This window comes from Phascolarctos cinereus, unplaced genomic scaffold (assembly GCF_003287225.1).
Source record: "Phascolarctos cinereus isolate Bilbo 61053 unplaced genomic scaffold, phaCin_HiC Scaffold_4;HRSCAF=312, whole genome shotgun sequence".
In the NCBI taxonomy this organism is placed as follows: Eukaryota; Metazoa; Chordata; class Mammalia; order Diprotodontia; family Phascolarctidae; genus Phascolarctos; species Phascolarctos cinereus.
Window position 1 is genome coordinate 269,449,824 of NW_027555847.1, and position 17,907 is coordinate 269,467,730.

The following is a 17,907-nucleotide window of genomic DNA, read 5'->3' on the forward strand; positions in this document are numbered from 1 at the left end:
CCAGCTAATGCCACAGGGTAGTGAATTCTGGATCCAAAGGCAGCCTATTTGGCTACAGGCCAACATTAACAACTAGAGAAGCAGGACAGCTGCCCAAACATGTATAGACTAAAAAAAATAATGCTGCAGTACATCTTATGTTCATTTTGGGGCAGACTTCTACAAAGCTCCCAAAGCATGATAAAAATTTATGCAACATAATGATAATGATGATAATTGACATTTAAACGTGTTTTATGTTTTATAAAATTATCTTATATACAATATCTCTTTTGATCCTCATGGTGCTGTTTGGCAAAATCTATGGTTACTATTACCTACATTTTACCAGAGAAGAAACTGAAGCTCAGTGAAATTAAGTATTTTGGTCAGGTTCATGTGACTAGTAAATGTCAGAAGTGGGTTTGAACTTAGTTCTCTGATGACTTTAAATCCAGGGGTCTCTCTAGGATGTCATGTTACCTCTCAATTATGCAATTTTTAACTTAAAAATACATGAATGTTTACTTGCACTTTTAAAGAAGAGCAAATATATCAGGTAAGAACACAAACGTATCTTTGATTTGCTTTTCTACTCTTATTTTGAGTGCAAGCTAATTCCAATTAATATACAGGCAGAAGCATATCCTAGAAAGAGCCCTGGACTTGGAGTCAGGAGAGATCTATCTTCAAATCCCAACTCAACATTTGTAACATTATGTGTGCCCCTGGATAAGTCACAAACTCTCAGAAGTTCAATTTTCTCATCTGTAGAATGAGATTAATGATGTTTGCAGTACCTACCTCACATGATTGCTGTGAGGAAAACATTCTATAACCCTTAAGGCAATATGTAGATGCCGCTAATATTGATAATATATTTACATCTCTATCAAAGGAATTAACAATGATGAAATGATTTCCTTAAAAGTTAAGCTTAGAACATGACTTGCAAAAGAAAATATGTACTTGAGCTATAAAATCATTGATATATCTCATCCATTAGTGATATGCAATGCTGGGAAAGTAAAAAGCATTGTGATTTTCTTCTCATCTATTTTCACATTAAAATTAAAAATGGCATTTACATATAAAATTTCCATGTAAAAATGGAATATCTGAATATAGCAAATTTGGCATAACTAAGGAGAATGGTCGATTTGAATTAGTAAAAATCTTAATTCTGACTTACTTTATTAAAAAATGCTATTTTATTGTTTTTTTAAAAATCTGATAAAAAGAAAAATCCCCATTAAGAGATTTTCAAGTTAGACTCCTCATAGGACTTCTTTAATGAGCAGATAAGATTTATTTGTATCTAGCACATTGTTTTGTATATGGTGTTGATAAAGTTGTTTTGAGAGTGCTTAAAAAAGATGTTTTTCTTAAATAAGCATCACTGCATCATGGTGATGACCTTGCAAGGCCTTTTTCAGCTCTAATATTTTGGTATGCACTGACACACTTGTCAGATATGTATATGTAGACAGAAATAGACCCACCTGTACACAAATAAACACACACTTAGACAAGTAATAATGGAAGAGAAGTCATATATTGACAGTGAAGGATAACAGATGCAAAATTCAAGGGCTTCACTGGTATTTACAAAATATTAAGACAACCAGAGGAAGGTCTCCACCACATTGGGTAGTTCATGTATGGAAAGATATGGACGTGAATCAGATGACTTGCAAAGAGCTCCCCCACTCGTGAGACCATGAATTTGTTGAAATATCAAAGTATTTTACAGAAAGATTGGCAAAAGACACAATTTAGACAGATCATGCCAAGAGCAATTTATAAAACCGGAAGGAGGGCAACAGATACACAGAAATGGGAAAGATCTGTGAAGATAGTAATAACAATAATAAGCATTTACATAGCACTTTAATGTTTTCAAAGTATTTTACAAATATCTCATTTATCCTTAAAACAACTCTGGGTGCTATTATTATCCCCATTTTACAAATGGGGAAACGGTGGCAGATAGAAGCTCAGTGGCTTGCCCAAGGTTACATAGCTAGTAAGTGTCTGAGAGTTGGATTTGAACTCATTCTTCCTGACTAGGTCCACCTAGCTGCCTGGGTATTAGAATAAACTATTCTTTCCTTTATTGACAGTGAAACTACCACATTTGAACTTTAACATCACTGTCTCCAATGTGTCACATGAGGAAAAAATGATACTAGACTACACTAGATATATACAGAGGAGATCCATACTAGAGATTGAGAGGCTTTTCAGGACACCAAAGGATCAAACTATCTGAGAGAAGGGATTGGAAATGATTGGAAAAGATCATTAGTATGGAAAAATAAGGTAATCAAGAAAATATCAGTAACTACTGACCCATATAGCAACTTTCTCATTTCTATATCAATGTAACTTTATGGACTACCTATACATGTATTGTGGGTATCCTTGATGAAGGGATCACCCAAGCTTTCAAAAATGATGTTCTATGAGAGATGACATCTTTATGGTCACATGATTGACTGTAAGATGCAGAGAATACAAAATACTACAGTCCTTATTGTAATCTGCACCACTGGAAGGAGTACCCATATCAAGAAGAACCATTCATAGGTGATTTATGATCACCTCCATGATGTGAGGGGTACTCATTCCACACACTCAATCACTAACCATTACAATTTTCTCATGCTTTGTGATCTCTGTCTCTGTCTCTCTCTGTCTCTCTCTGTCTCTCTCTGCTCCCTGCCTGTTAATGCAAATCACCAAAACTACCATTTTGTTGGGAGTCAAATATGCTAAAAATGAATACTTGTGAAATGACTGATTATGACACAATATTTATGGGTTATACACTGTAGTGTTTCTAGTCTGAGCTGTATTACTCACTAGCTTGTGAATTTAGCTAAGTCACTTGCCTCTGAGTGCTTTACCTCTAATATGAAGATGGCAAAACTTTACCTCCCTCACAAAGCCCTTGTGAAGGTCAAATGAAACAATACATGTGTCTACTCAGGTTATAATCTCTTTCTGAAGAGAAACAGATTTTGATAGCAAGAAGATTCTGACTAGTGTGAATAATGAACTTCTTGAAGTGATCACATGTATTTGAATTCACACATTTCAAAATTATGACTATATGAAATATGGTCATTGATTCTGATTCAATGGAAACATACAGTGCAAATTAGAATTAACATGACCATTTCACAGGCTTCATTATACATACAAACTGGGGCCTGTCAAATACATGTGATCACTTCAGGAAAAGAAAATTATCATCAGTGTCATTTCTGTTCTTCACCACCATTTTGTGACATCTGCAAAAGTGGTTGTTATATTTTACTGGCAAGGACTTATGTAAATTCAATAAAATATTCTTATTATTTTCTTTGTGATAAAATCCCACCCTTATGCTAACATTTGTTTATGTATACATAAAAATTCACCCAGATGCTGGTATGACAACTCTGCATATGTATTTGCTTCTCTGTTTAAAACCAGCCTCAATATATTTGTGTTGGTCTCTAAATCTCCATAACCACATTTCAGTACATAAAATGTAATTCTGTAGCAAAATAATTTCATAAATTTACTTTTCCTGTACTATGTTTACCTGTTCCGCAATCCCTTTCTGCCTGCAGGTCAGACTGACCATTAAAATATGAGAAATTGCCTGACCCATGTTAATAAAATACAGTATTATATTTTAGGACATATTTATTATAAAATATCCAAACAAATCATTGAATAGCAGAAGCCTCGAGCACAGTTCAATGATTACAATGTGTTTTTATGAATCCAGATTACTTTCTAGCCAGCCCAATAGAAGTTCATCTACATAGGGCAAGAGGACTTGTGTGCCAAACTGTTATCAAATCTATCATACCATGGTTGACTTACTCAAAAGGTACAGCGATGTGGCCTTATTGATAAAAAGTATAATGCTCTCCCAAAACACCTTTTAAAGAGCTAATTCTTGATAATTCTCATGTAACTTAAAAATTGCACTAAAAATATGAAATGTCCATCCATTTCTCATAACAACTCTCAGGTATGTAGTTATTAGTGTTTCCATTTTTACAGAGGAGGACAAGCAGACTCAGAGATGTCAAGAGATTGGCTCATGATTACACAGTTACTAAGTGGCAGAGGTGAGATTGGAACCATAGTTTTACCTTTAATATTAATTTCAACTTTAATTTTAACTTTAGCACTTTTTCCACTATGCTGAAATGCCTCCCACTAGGCTGCCAAATGGTATCACGGTATAGAGAAGTGTTCTGCAAAGTGGGAACCCATTGCCTTATCTCAAGAGGCCTGGACTCACCCCAGTGGGTGTGTGAGAAACAAATTGGAGGCTGGAAAGTTGAGTCACTCCCTATGATCACTCCAGCAAAAACACCCTTGTCCTCCACCAATCTCCTACATATGTTGTGCAAATTCCTGATCTTGACCCTTTCAAACTGGGCATTAGTCTTTATGGACATTTCACTTCTCTCTAGACATTTAAAGCAGTAGTGGTTATAAAGATTTTGTGTGTAATGTTTATGCCAAAATATTCCTGTGAATAGCCTTTCATATTATAATTCAGTAGTGTAGGGCATTCATGGTGTGGAAATTCCCATTTTTCATGTTGATCTCAACTGATCTATGACTTACTAGCTAACAGCAGCAGCTGTGGAGGTGCCTTTAGTGAAATTCTATCCCTATCCTGTGCCCTCAGATACCTTATGGCTTTGGCAGGCACCCTTGGAACACTGCATCTACATTTTGGGTCAGTGAGTGGTGAGTAAGAGTTCTACCTAACCCCTTTTTATTTTGAGTGGTACTTAGTAAACGGCAAAGGATGTGTAGGCATGGATGTGTTGTAATCTGAATCTCAGATATGATTACTCTGCCTACCCCTGCCCCCAACACTATTTTTCCAGTAACCTTCACAACTTCAGTTTTATCCTTGACTCCACTCTTCCTTAGCCCACACATCCAATCAATTGCCATATCTTAATGGTTCTACCTTACCATTTCTCACACCTGTCCCTTCTCTCTCCTATCCCAGCCACCAGTTAAGGCCAGGTACCCATCACATTTCACCTGGCCTGCTGTAACTGCCTTCAATCAGTCTCCTTACCATAAATCTTTCCCTTCTCCAATCCATCCTTCATACAGCTACAAAGGGATTTTCCTAAAATACCAATCTCTCCATGTCACTTCCCTGCTCCCATGTCACTGGCCTATGATTAAAAGTCATCTTTAAAATTACTATTTTGGTATAAGTTTTCTATTAGGAAAGTAGAACATGTATATAGTTTAAAAGTAAGTAATTACATCTATTGGGGGTATATTCCCATTTTTTTTTTTTTTACTGATAGGGTATATGATAGAAAAAAAATGGATAAAGCTGATGTAGAGAATAGAATGCTGGAATTGGATTCAGGATGACTTGAGTTAAAAACTCACCTCTGACATTAACTAGCTGTGTGACTCTGGTCAAGTCTCTTGACCTTTATGTATCTAAAAAAAAAACTTGCCTAAGGCTTAGCTACTAACCCATAGATCAGTTGAGATCAACATTGGTGATGGGAATTTCCACACCATGAATCCCCCACACTACTGCATTACAATCTGAAAGGCTATTCACATGAATATTTTGACATAAACACTACATACAAAATCTTAATAACCACTACTCCTTCAAATGTCTAGAGAGAAGGCAGATGCTAAGATTGTCCTAGTGATTTCTAAATGATCAATACTAACAAATATTTCATTTTCTGTTCTGAGACGAATGTTGTAAATGAAGTATAGTATATATCCAATTATTTTTTTAGTCCAGATCTGTGATTTCCTTGGTCTATAGAACTGGATTGAGGGTGGGGCAAGGGATTCTTTCTACCAGTGTAGATAAGCAATTGTTCTGGGACTTAGACTTTCAGAGAGTTGCTTAGGACACCAGGATGGTCATGGTCACAAAGTCAATATACGTCAATGACAAGCCTTAAACCCCAGATCTTCTAGAGTCCATGTTGTCTTCCAGATGTACCACAATAGATAAATACATAATAGGCCATACCTGTACTTAAGTAGGCCCTATGAGGCAGGAAGAATTTTAAGGGGGGAAGTCCTAAGCTATGAAGCAAATAGTATTGTATTGTAAGCCACGATTAGAGAATGCTGCTAGATGGTACCATGCTGATAGCTAGAACATAAACGTTTCTTTGTTTCATATATAATGGAAGGTTTTGTGTTGGTGATATGGTTCCTGGTAACCCCATGACCCTATACAAAGCTTTCTGCCTCCTCAAAACCTGGTGGATCCCTTACTCGATGTAAGCTGCTTTCCATCAGCTGCCACTCCAGCATTTGTCCCCATGATGGAATAGGATAAAGTTGAACATTTGGCCATAAATTCAATATATATCCTTGTCTTGTGTTAGACAGCTGCATCCTTATGAGCCATGTGAACCTACTTTTTTTTATAACCCTATGTTTGTGTTGGGTAATTTCTAGTTTCCCAGTATCTGAGGTCATAACAGCTGCTAGCTCATGACTACATAGAACATATCATACTCTTGCAAGACTATTACATGAAACTACTTTGTCAACTGGGTTATTGGCTCAGCTCTTACTCACCATTCACTACCCCTTAGTGCAGACCCTGTCTTTCAAGGGCATCTGCCATAGCCACATCCACAAGGTCATGAAAGGAGGGGAGGCAGAATGTGAGGGTGCAATTTTTCTACTGGCACCTCCACATCTGCAACTCTGGGTGACCTGAGAGGCTAATGTCCAGATCAGAAGGTTATATAATGATATGTTGGCTCACTTGTTATTCATGATGCACTGCATATTATCTACCATGACCCATGACTCTACCACAATTTCACAAATGGCAGATTTGAAATTGCAAAAGAATATTGGTCTAAGTGAATAAAAAAGAGAAAAAAGAATGCACAACCAACCTTTGCATCATTCTCTGCTGCTGCTGCTGATGTGGTTGCAGTTACTTTCACAACTTTGTTTCTATTTAGCAGCTGCTTCACCCATGCTTCCACCTGAACGTTGAACTTCATGAAAGTCACATAGCAAATATAAGCTGTTAATAGCAACAAGCTCTCCCACCATGTGATGTGATTATCCAGAAAAAAAATTATAAGCATGATCAAGTCAACAATATAAAATGAGACATCCCTAAAGAGTGGCCACCAGGTAAGGTTTAGGATCTCTCTTGAAAACAACGCACACATCCCAATAACAAACAGGATATTGAATACTGCTGAGCCTACAATTGTGCCAATGCCAACGTTGCTATGAGCTATGAAGACTCCTATCAGAGATGTGAAAAGTTCTGGAGCTGAGCCCCCGGCAGCCATGAAAGTTGCCCCCGCTACATCATCAGAAATGGCCAGCTTTTCAGTGATGACAGTCAGAGAAGGAACAAAGAATTCATCACAGACTATGGCTAAGGCAATGAACATGTAGATCATTCCGAGGACATGGAGAATTATTGCACCTCTTCTTCGCTCCTGAAGGGAAAAGAGGTCTCTGGGGTAGTCTCCTTGAGGATGTTCCGTTGCATTTTCATACTTTGCAGGAAGCGGCTCTGGAGTACCATCCTGAACCTTCTCCTTTAAGTCTAGCAGAGTTCTTAGATGGTATCCAGACATTAATTCTGAATGACCTAAACTGTTGGCCCGATCTGTGCTGTGTGTCTCTATCTTGAAAAAGGCACTAGTTGAAAGTGAGAACGTGCAAATGGCCATTATGCCCATGAAGAGCCCTACAATGCGTATTTGTCTCAGTTTTTTCCAGACATTCTGGTGCTTCCTGCAGCCAGACAGTGATTTATCCAAGCACCATTCTTCAAGAAATCTAGTGGTGAAGGTTTGTTGCAGGGCCATTCTGTGTCTTCCAGTGGATATGGTGGTTTCCAGGTTTGAGGATCAATCAGATTGCTCTTTCATACTTTTTCCTGATATTTTTTGGGTTAAAAATGGTGCTTGCAATGTTCTTCTACAATCAAGTGCTTTTTTATTTCATGTGAAAACCACTCTTCATTTATGCTTTAAAAAGAATATAAATGATAAGTTAACAGTAATAATATTAAACATAAACAACTGACTTTTAAAAAGCAATTCTGCACAAATGATAAAATGCTAAATGAAATAAATCTTACACAATTGACATAAGCAAAAAAAATAAGATTTTCATTATCTCCAGTAATGTCTGGTTAATTATAACATTAAATGGGAACCAGCAACAAAAATCAGGTGGATCTATCAGTAATCACGTCCTTTTAAATCTCTCAAAGATAAATTACTCCTCTCTCTTATCTTTCAGCATCCAATATTGCAGCACAAGTGAGAAGCTTCCCAGAAATGGAAAACTATGTAAGAATGTGCCACAGTGGTAAAATGCACTACTAATAATTATTCATATTATACTATGTGGTTATGTGATTGCACACATCCAACAATTCTGAACTCAGGGGCAATCACAACAACAAATCAATCCAAGAGCAAGAATTTCTAAAGCTTACCCATTATTTATAAATAAATTTGAATAGATATGGGAGGGTAGGGCTGGAGATGATGTTGATCATTGATTCAACAACGCAAATTTTCATAGCATGTGAATTTTCTTTATCAAATCAGGCATATTTTGTGGATGAGAAAATATGCCTTTTAAACATTAAGTTTAGAGGAATGTGTCCAGATTTAATGACCAAATAAAGATGCTTACACTGAAAGCTTTTATTTTGTAATCTTCAGACTTGCTGAAGAATAGAAAAGATTTAAAATCAAACCTTGATGCCTGATTGAAATGAAAGTCAACTCCATAAGGAGGCTAACTGCCACTGGTTGTCAAATCTGCATTTTGTAAACATTTTGATTAGATAAGCTCTGCATTCATTTCCATAAACATTTAGCAAAAATACAGTTTGCAAAGTGCAACTGAGCATAGATTAACTATAACAGCAAAATTTTCTATTGCTTTCACTTAACAGGAGATCTAAGAGTTATTTGACAAAGCAGCTTAAAAACGAACACCCTTTAAAAGAATATTTCTCCAAATCAACAATCTCACTTTAGAGGCATCCATAGAGAATACCTCAAGTATAAGGGAGCCAAAGACATCCTAAACATTAAGAGTAGTCTGGACTCAAGTTTTCAGAGCAGGCTGAGACAAATCAGGGAAATAGAGCTGCTACCCCCATTATTAGCCCAATTAATCATGGATATTCCTGGACTGACTCTAGATGGTAGGGCTTGGCAGTCACAAAGGGCTAAGGCTTCAGACACATCAGAACTGATCTGAAATCTCAGGGCTCAGCTCCTACTCCACCCAATCCCAGCTCAGGCCAGGTATTTTGCAAACCCACTCTCCATCCCTTTCTCCAGTGTACTATTCTGTTTTCTTTCCTGTGCAGAGAGCTGCACCCACTCGCAAAAGTGCGCCACAGACCTCACCACAACTTTGTAACTTTGCCCGACAGGGTCTCAAACTTTCCCTTGTCAGTCTAACAAAAAAGAAACAAAAACAGCCAGCCAACAAGCTCCATTCTAGATGAAGAACTGGAGACCCGACCAAGCATTATATTTTTATGATCAAATCTTTTGGGAACTGATGTGTGTGTGTTGTGTTGTGTTGTGTTGTGTTGGAGGATGCTAAATGTTTGTTCCTCCAACCTCCAATTGCCCTCTCCAAAAGCAGCTGTGTCCCTCACTCTTCCCACAGGGACGGAACCAGCGAAGTGAGTGAGTGTGGGTTGCCAATCGGCCTGCAATTGACTAGCTTGTCAGGTATTTTATCAAAGTAGCCAGCTGCTTCTTACTGGGGTCTCCTGCTTTGGCCGGCTTTCCTTAGGTTTGATTTTAATAACCTTAGCTACACCATCTCCCGAAGTGGTGAGGTTGGGGTGTTAGGGTTTTGTGCATAGGAGGGTAGAGGATAATCGAGGTTCTGTTTTGGGTGTCCGGAAGACATCTGGCGACGGGAGAGAGTTTGCCAACTATTTTTTGGGGGGAGAGAAGAGCCCCCAACCCCCACCCAATGTCTCCCACATTTGAACCACCTGTGAGGCTCGAACTCCTGGGAAGGAGCTATGGACAAGAAGATGGGTTCCCGGAGAGTAGGCGGTTGTGACCGCTTCCCCGACCTCCTCCGCCCCCGCGCCGCACCCCCCTCCCCCCCAAGGTGGCGAGTCCGCGCCCAGGCAAGGCGAGTCTCCAGCTTCATACTTACCCGGCACTAGGCTCGCTCCCGTTCCAGCATCAGTGGAAGTGCAGCCTCTATTCCCTTTTGCTTTCCTCTAGAATAGTCCTTCACCTTCTCTCTCCCTCTCCCTCTCCCCCCCCCTCTCTTCCACCCTTCCTTTTCTCCACCTCCCACTTATTCCATTCCTTTCTCAGAGGTCTGGCCGTAAAGGCACAGGTTCTCTTAAAAAGGCGTCTCTTCCCAGCCCCAGGACAATCTCCGGGATGAGATTGACCAGCGGTAGCCGCAACCAATGCTGCACCCTGGCCAAGCTGCTCCCTCCGCCCCCTCTGGCCCCTCCCTCTCTCCTATATGCTGGGTTCAGCGGTGCTGTAGCAGGCTCTCCCTTCTGAATGTCTCTCCATCCCTCTGATCACTCACCGGGGATTGGAAGCTGGAGCGACTGCAGCAGTCTCTTGCGGGGTTGTCTCTGCAGTGGAGATTTGGGGAACGGGAGGGGAGCGAGTGGGAACCAGACAGGTTTATGTGTTGGGCAGTCAGTCGGCGCTGTCCCAGGTTGCCAGGGGCTGAAAAGTGTTGCCAACTCCCTGACGTCATCCTAGCATTATTTTGTAAAATAAATAAATAAATAAGCCCCCCCCCATTGTATTTTAGAATGTAGCTATTTTATTTTATTTTTAATTAATGGATTTGGAATCATTGTTTTCAAGTTCCATTTCCTGCCACTTACTGCATGTATGACCTTGGGCAAGTCACAATGTCTCTGGGCTCCAGTTTCCTGAACTATAAAATGAGGGGGTTAGACTTTAGACTACATGGCCTGTAAGGTTCTCTCCAGGTCTAAATCTATGCTCTATTATCCTGTGATCCGATGAAATGCAGGATTATCTTAAAGGATAAGAAAGTCCATTAACTAGCTGTGTGACCTCAGAAAAATAGCAACCTCTGTGGGCCTCTGTTTTTTCTTCTGTATAATAAATGGTTAAGCCATTAGAGTAGTGAAAAAGAGCCCCTGGAATGAATGAGTCAGGAGGGCTGGGTTCTGTCATGGACTAAGGTTCTCTGCCTCAGGTTTCACATTTGCAAAATGAGGCCCTTTAACTTGGTAACTTCCAAGGCTCTTTCCTTATAATACTAGGACAGTCACAGAAAAAAAAAATAAACTAAATTGAGAGCAGTAGTCATGTTAAGTTCCTCTAGTCTGAATCCTCCCTAGAGAAAAATCTTATTATTCCCCCGCATTTTTGCTAGGGGACCAAGGTCAAGTTGCATAGTGGGGAATATAGTGCCAAACAGAAAGACAAAACTTACTACAAAGATACTGCCCTGCCCACCCCTCCCCAACATAACACATAAATCTGAGACTAGTTAGTGTCAATAATTATGGAGGGTGTCTTGGAATCTTCTTACCTTGTCAGAGCCCAAGTAGTTTGTCTAATCATGGTATAGCCTTATAGCCTTTTCACCTACATGTATGCAACTGCCCTTCTCCACTCTCTTCCATCTCCAAACTCTTTTAACTTGGTAGACTATGAGCTACTCCATTAAGCTGTGAGCTACTTGAGAATTTTATTTGGTTTGGTTTTAGTTCAGTTTTTTTTTTGTATTCCTGTAGCTTAGCAGAGTTCCTGACTCATAGTGGGTATTTAATGTTTATTGTCTGATTGTTTCCTTTTTTACCTCCTGAAAAAGATGACTGTATTTCCCTATTGTTAGCATATTTTAACTACACCATTTTAAAAATACGAAGTAGAGACCATCCCCCCAAAACACATGCACACATACACACACAAAAAACCCCCCAACCTTTCTTCAAAATTAAACTAACTGTAAAATAGATGAATATATGCTAAATCCTTGTCAAACAATCCATAATATTAATTGTACTGAACTAAAATGGTTTTCTTCTTCCAGTTTGTTTTTGTTTTCTCCTAAATGAAATTTAGTGGCACAATTTGTACTGGCACTAAATTATTTATTTTATTAATCACACCTCCATATACATATATTGGATAAATAGTAATATGTCTGTATGGGAGACATATTTAGTGAATCCACAGAAGGTTGGCTTGCTTGTTTATCATGCTGATACATGTAGAATATTTGTTAGAACTAAATAAATGACAATGCTTGGTGCAAATTTAAACTCAGGCATCTCTTTCAATAACTTCTAAACTACCAGAGTCTTCAGGTCTCAGGTTTCCAACTACTGGACTGGATAATCTCTGAAGCCTCTTCTGTCTCTAACTTTCTGTTATGAATCTCATACACATGTAACAAATGGTATTCCTTTCAGCTCTATATACAATGTAATGGTCAACATACTACCAGGAAGAGTCATAATTAGCAATTGTCAAACCTAACAAAACAAATAAACCAACCAACAAACATACCCAGGTCAAGTAGCATGAAATGAACCCTTAAATCTGAAAGTTTTAAGCTTTTCTGGTGTCCCGGTCATATCAATGTTGCTGAAATATGTCGCCATAAAATTAGGCTTAAAAAGAAGATGAAGTGCAAAAGTTTGAGCATAATCTATTTATTAGCAAGGCTAACAATTGCCAGTAATAGAAGTCAGGGGTCCTTCAGTGGCCAAAAACACACTTGATAGAGAGGCTTTTATACAGTTTGGTTACATAAGTATTCTACATAATGTCAACTAAATTAAGTGCCAACTAAACCAAACCTGTGATTGGTCCATAATTGTGCTGACTTGAAAATGTGGGCCTTCAAAACCCATAGCCATAGGGAAAATGCAGAGTTGAACATCCCCTGCAAAGTTCCCAACCATATATGCCCCCTATATCGGAGAGACTCATCCCTAGGAAAAACATCTCCTGACCAGAGTGAATCATCATCCATCCAAAGAGGCAGGACCAGTTTCAGTTGGGTACATAGTCACAAACTTTTCTACCAAGGACTATACAAAATAAATCCAAATTTAAGCCCTAGAAATTGATTACAGGGATTACTAAAACTCTTCACTGTTACTCAATCAACAATCAATCATCTAAATTTCACAAGTAGTATAAGTACCGTGAGTGTACTCTCAATATTGGTGCCCTGGGACAAAGCTCTGGTTGCTCTGCTACTGGAACCGCATCCAATGCCCAGTTCATTAAGGTTAAGGCATAGTAAATAAATCTTGCTTAGAACCAACACAAAAGCTTTTTTCCCCCAGGAGTTTGAAGAACTTGTAAAAGTTATTTGAATAGCACCTCCTTTCCCCCATAGCCCTAGGTAGCAAGTATTCCTGTCTTATCCCTCTAGGAGGTTAAAAGCTCCTTGAGGGCAGGAACCTTATTGCCCCTAAACTTTACATTTTCCCCAGGTACTAGCAATAGAGTTTCACATCAAGTAGCTGCTTAATGACTTCTTGTCAAGTAAACAAATGGATGACTGGATGGATGGATGAATTGGCAATTGCTCTCAAATATTGTGATTTGCTATCTGAACTCTTCTCTTGGTTAAAGACCAAACTTTTGCTATTGTCTAAAAATGTGGAAAAGCTATTGGCGAATTCATTAATTAGAATAATGTTTACATTTCAATTATCAACTGCAATCATTTGTTTGAACTGGAGGTCTCCTTAGTTTATAAAACCACTTATGCCTGTTAGTAAAAAAGTCATGCTTGAATTTTATAAATGTATATGAATTGCATTTTTTTAACTTTTCCTGATAAGCCCAACCCATCGTAATTTCCTTGTCATAGCAGATTGATCAAAGCACAGAACAGTCCTTAAGTTAACCGATGACTATCCTTCATAATCGACCCACAAGTAATAACCCAATTAAATAATTTGTAAAGGGGCCGAGCCCAGCTGTCTTGAAAAAACAAGTGTGATATGATTGTAAAGCCATAGAAAAAAAATCTCATCTTCCAAAGTTGTATCCCCAAATGATATCTAGAGTGCCAGAAATTTTGCCGTTAGAGATGTATTCCTTTGGGTTTTCAGTTGGCATTCCCAGAAGTATAAGGGAGATAATTTTTTTTTTCTAAGCAAAGAGCCTTCCTAATACACTCAGAATCAGATCATTAAGATAACAACTTTAACTGAGATTGGTAGATTTGCTCTGTTGTACTCCAAGGTGACAAGGTCATACCGAAATCAAAGAAGGGTGCCAATGACAAATTTTACCAACTTCATTTTTATTGGCTTGACCCTGTAAGGCAATGTGACATAGTGGATTGAGAGCTGACCTTGAAGTCAGGAACACCTGGGTTCGAATCCTACCTCTGACACATAGCAGCTGTGCTTTAGGCAACAGTGTAATATTGACTATGAATTTCAGGAAAGATGTCAACCTTATTGGGGAGGGAGTTTCATCATCTAGGAGTTACACATTCAAATGAAATCAGAAGTCCAATACCTATCTCTTTTCCTGTAAAGGATACTAATTTAATTTAATTCAACAAAAATAGTCGCCTTATGTAAATACTTTATGTAAGGACAGGGGCAGTATAAAAAGAAATAAAAGGAGTGCTTACACTAGTGGAATTATTAAAGAAGCATTGAAGTACATGTAAAACACTGTGCTCTGAAGCTGTACGCTGCACAGGGGGTAAAAATAGGTATTACATAAGACCTGTTCTCAAGGAGCTTACAATCAAATCATAAGTCCAGTCTTTATCTCTAACACACAGATATGTTGCTCTAAAAATAACCTTTTACTGCTAGGACAATTTTTTATGTCTTACAGTGTGTGTGTGGTGTGTGCGTGCGTGTGTGTGTGTGTGTGTGTGTGTGTGTGTGTGTGTGTGTGTCTTGGGCTATAACATTATTATCTCAGCTCTGGTATGAGGTGTATACTGTTCACGTGTGCTGGTTCAATTGAAGCTGATTTCTAATTAATCGATTTGTATGGGAGTTTTGACTACCCAAATGGATGCCTGAGAATGAGGAAGGCTTATGTCATTATAAGCAACAAAAATAATCTACAACTTCTATTGTTACTAATAGTTTAATCTTAAATTCCTTGACAAATATAAGCAGAATTATTAATATTTCCACATTTTCTATACCTAGTCCTCATCTCCCCCTGCTTCCCTCTTGTGGGTCAGCTAAATAATAATAGCAATAACAACAGACAATAACATTCATAATAGCTAGCATTCATATAATGCCTACTATGTGTCAGGCTGTACAAATATTATCTCATTTCATCATCCCAACAACCCTGTAAGTGTTATTATTATTATTATTATTATTGTCACCATTCTACAGCTGAGGAAACTGAAGCAGAGAGAGGTTAAGAAACTTGATTAGGGTCACATAGCTAGTAAGTGTTTGAGACTAGATTTGAAATCAGGTCTTTCTGACTTCATAGCCAGCACTCTACCCACTGCATCCTTTAGCTGCCAAAAATGGCTGAAAGGTAAAAAGCGTCAGGAGAAATGAAGGGAAGCAAAGAGCCCACATAGTTATCTTTTTAAAAAATTTGTTTATAAGGGTGAAGGTCACCCCAACACAGAAGGTCAAGGCTTCTCAAATGAATACATTTATTGAAGATATAAGCATAGTACGAACAACTCCTAATCAATTTGAAAGGAGTGGAGTATTTTGCTCTTTGGATGAAATCAGATGATGCCACACAGGAAATACATTGGAAGTCGTTGAAAGAATCAGACATATAACTAGGTCTATGTATATTATATAGTAAGGCATTTCCAGTAGGAATATTCTATTAGTTTAAGGAATTGTCCTTAGAGTAGAGGTAGATTGAGTTTTCTCCTCCTCCAACTCTTTGACTGTATGAACTTCAAAATGTTGGAAGATTTGGACTTTCCAATAATAGCAGTGTCCCTAGAGCAGCAGCAGATGGAGGGAGCTGAAAGAGACATGGAGGGCAAAACAGTTACACTGAGGAAAGGTAGCTTCAGGATTTCACTGACATTCAGATCCTCTCAGAGATCTAATCCTACGGGGACCTTCATGAGGATTCTGTGAAGGAAAAAAAAGTACCTGAAGTACAGTTATTCCTTCCACATCATGACTTTCTCCATTGTGGTTTTGATATATTATGGTTTGGCATAAGAAATTAAATAGGAAGTTTTGGGTGCAGATGACATGTGAAGGCCAGCAGACAACACAGAGCCTATGACCAAATGTTCAACCCAAATTTTACAATAAAGTACTGTAAATGTCCCGTAAAAAAAGAAAAAAAACCTATACTTTTTCTCTGGTACAAAGAGATGGCAAAAAATTGTAATTGTTTCCCTGGTTGCAGGGACACTGTGACCATAACCCCTGAGAAATGGGATAACTATAATATTACCACTTTACCACATGTGCTCTCTAAGCTTATGATCATTTTCACTATAACTCTGGGAGTAACTGTGGGAGAGCATGTCCTAGGTTTTTGTACCAATTTTCCCTCCTAGACCTGCTTAGTATAAACCGCTTTCCAAAACTAATGAGGTATTGACTGATAATCAATGGGAAGCACACTGATGGGGACTCATGCATGACAATACTAAAAAATTCCCAGTGACCCTTAGGTTATTCCTAGGTTCCTGAAGGAAAAGTAGACAGCTACTTTCTGGGGACCAAAACTGTTAGTTTGAGTGGGAGGTGGGAAATAGCCCAAGAAGTTGTATCATAAGTGGTATGCTCCACCTTCTTCCCCCTACACTTAACTTCATAAATGGTCTTGTTGTTTGTCCTTTTTTTCTTTTCTTTTTCTTTTCTTTTCTTTTCTGTTTTTTTTGATATACATTTATTTATTTTTAGTTTTCAACATTTACTTCCACAAGATTTTGAGTTCCAAATTTTTACCCCATCTCGCCCCTCCCCCCACCACAAGACGGCATGCATTCTGAATACCCCTTCCCCTAGTCTGCCCTCTCTTCTATCTCTGCCCCCCTCCTCTTATCCCTTTCCCCTTCTATTTCCTTGTAGGGCAGGATAGACTTCTGTACCCCATTTCCTGCATTTCTTATTTCCCAGTTGCATGTGAAAACTTTTTTTTAAACATGTGTTTTTTAAAACTTTGGGTTCCAAATTTTCTCCCTTCCTCCCTTCCCAACCACCCTCATTGAAAAGGCAAGCAACTCGATATTGGTTATACACGTGCAGTTGTGCAAAACACTTCCATAGTAGACATGTTGTTACTCTTAACTCTATTTCCCTTAATCCTATCCTGCCCTCCCATTTATTCTATTCTTTCTTTTGACCCTGTCCCTCCTCAGAAGTATTTCTTCTGATTACCCCTTTCCCAATCTGCCCTCCTCTCTATCATCCCCCTGCTCTCTTGTCCCCTTCTCCCCTATTTTCCTGTAGGTAAGACAGATTTCCATACCCAATTGAATGTGTATGTTATTCTCCTTAAGCCAAATCCTATGAGAATAAGATTCCTCATTCCCTCTCACCCCCCTGTTTCCCCTCCACTGAGAGACTTTTCTTTTCTGTTTTTTTTGTGAGATAATTTACCCCATTCTACCTCTCCCTTTCTTCTCCGAGTATCATCCTCTCTCATCCCTTAATTTTATTCTCCAGATATGACCCCTTAATCTTCAACTCACCCTGTGCCTCTATCTCTATATCTATCTATCTATATCATCTATCTATCTATCTATCATACATAATTTTTCTTCAACTACCCTAATACTGACAAAGTCTCATGAGTTAAATATCATCTTTCCATGCAGGAATGTAAACAGTTCAATCTTAATAAGTCTCTTATGATTTCTCTTTCCTGTTTACCTCTTCATGTTCCACTTGAGTCTGTATTT

At 38.5% G+C, this 17,907-nt stretch overlaps 1 protein-coding gene across 4 annotated transcripts in view; it reads right to left on the minus strand.

The window, feature by feature from the left end:
* The window catches only part of SLC24A2 (solute carrier family 24 member 2), a 299,391-nt gene extending 288,678 nt beyond the window's left edge, over positions 1-10,713 (minus strand). For 3 of the 4 annotated variants that reach the window (XM_021004590.2, XM_021004591.2, XM_021004588.2), the window contains exons 1-2: positions 10,201-10,460; positions 6,918-8,018 (exon numbers count right to left, since the gene is read on the minus strand). In XM_021004590.2, coding sequence (XP_020860249.1) covers positions 6,918-7,856 — 939 coding nt within the window. In that variant the 5' untranslated portion in view covers positions 7,857-8,018; positions 10,201-10,460. Of the gene's footprint in view, positions 1-6,917; positions 8,019-10,200; positions 10,461-10,593 lie in introns of those variants that run through there. The other variant, XM_021004589.2, reaches the window with a different exon arrangement.
* Between the last annotated feature and the right edge of the window lie 7,194 nt (positions 10,714-17,907).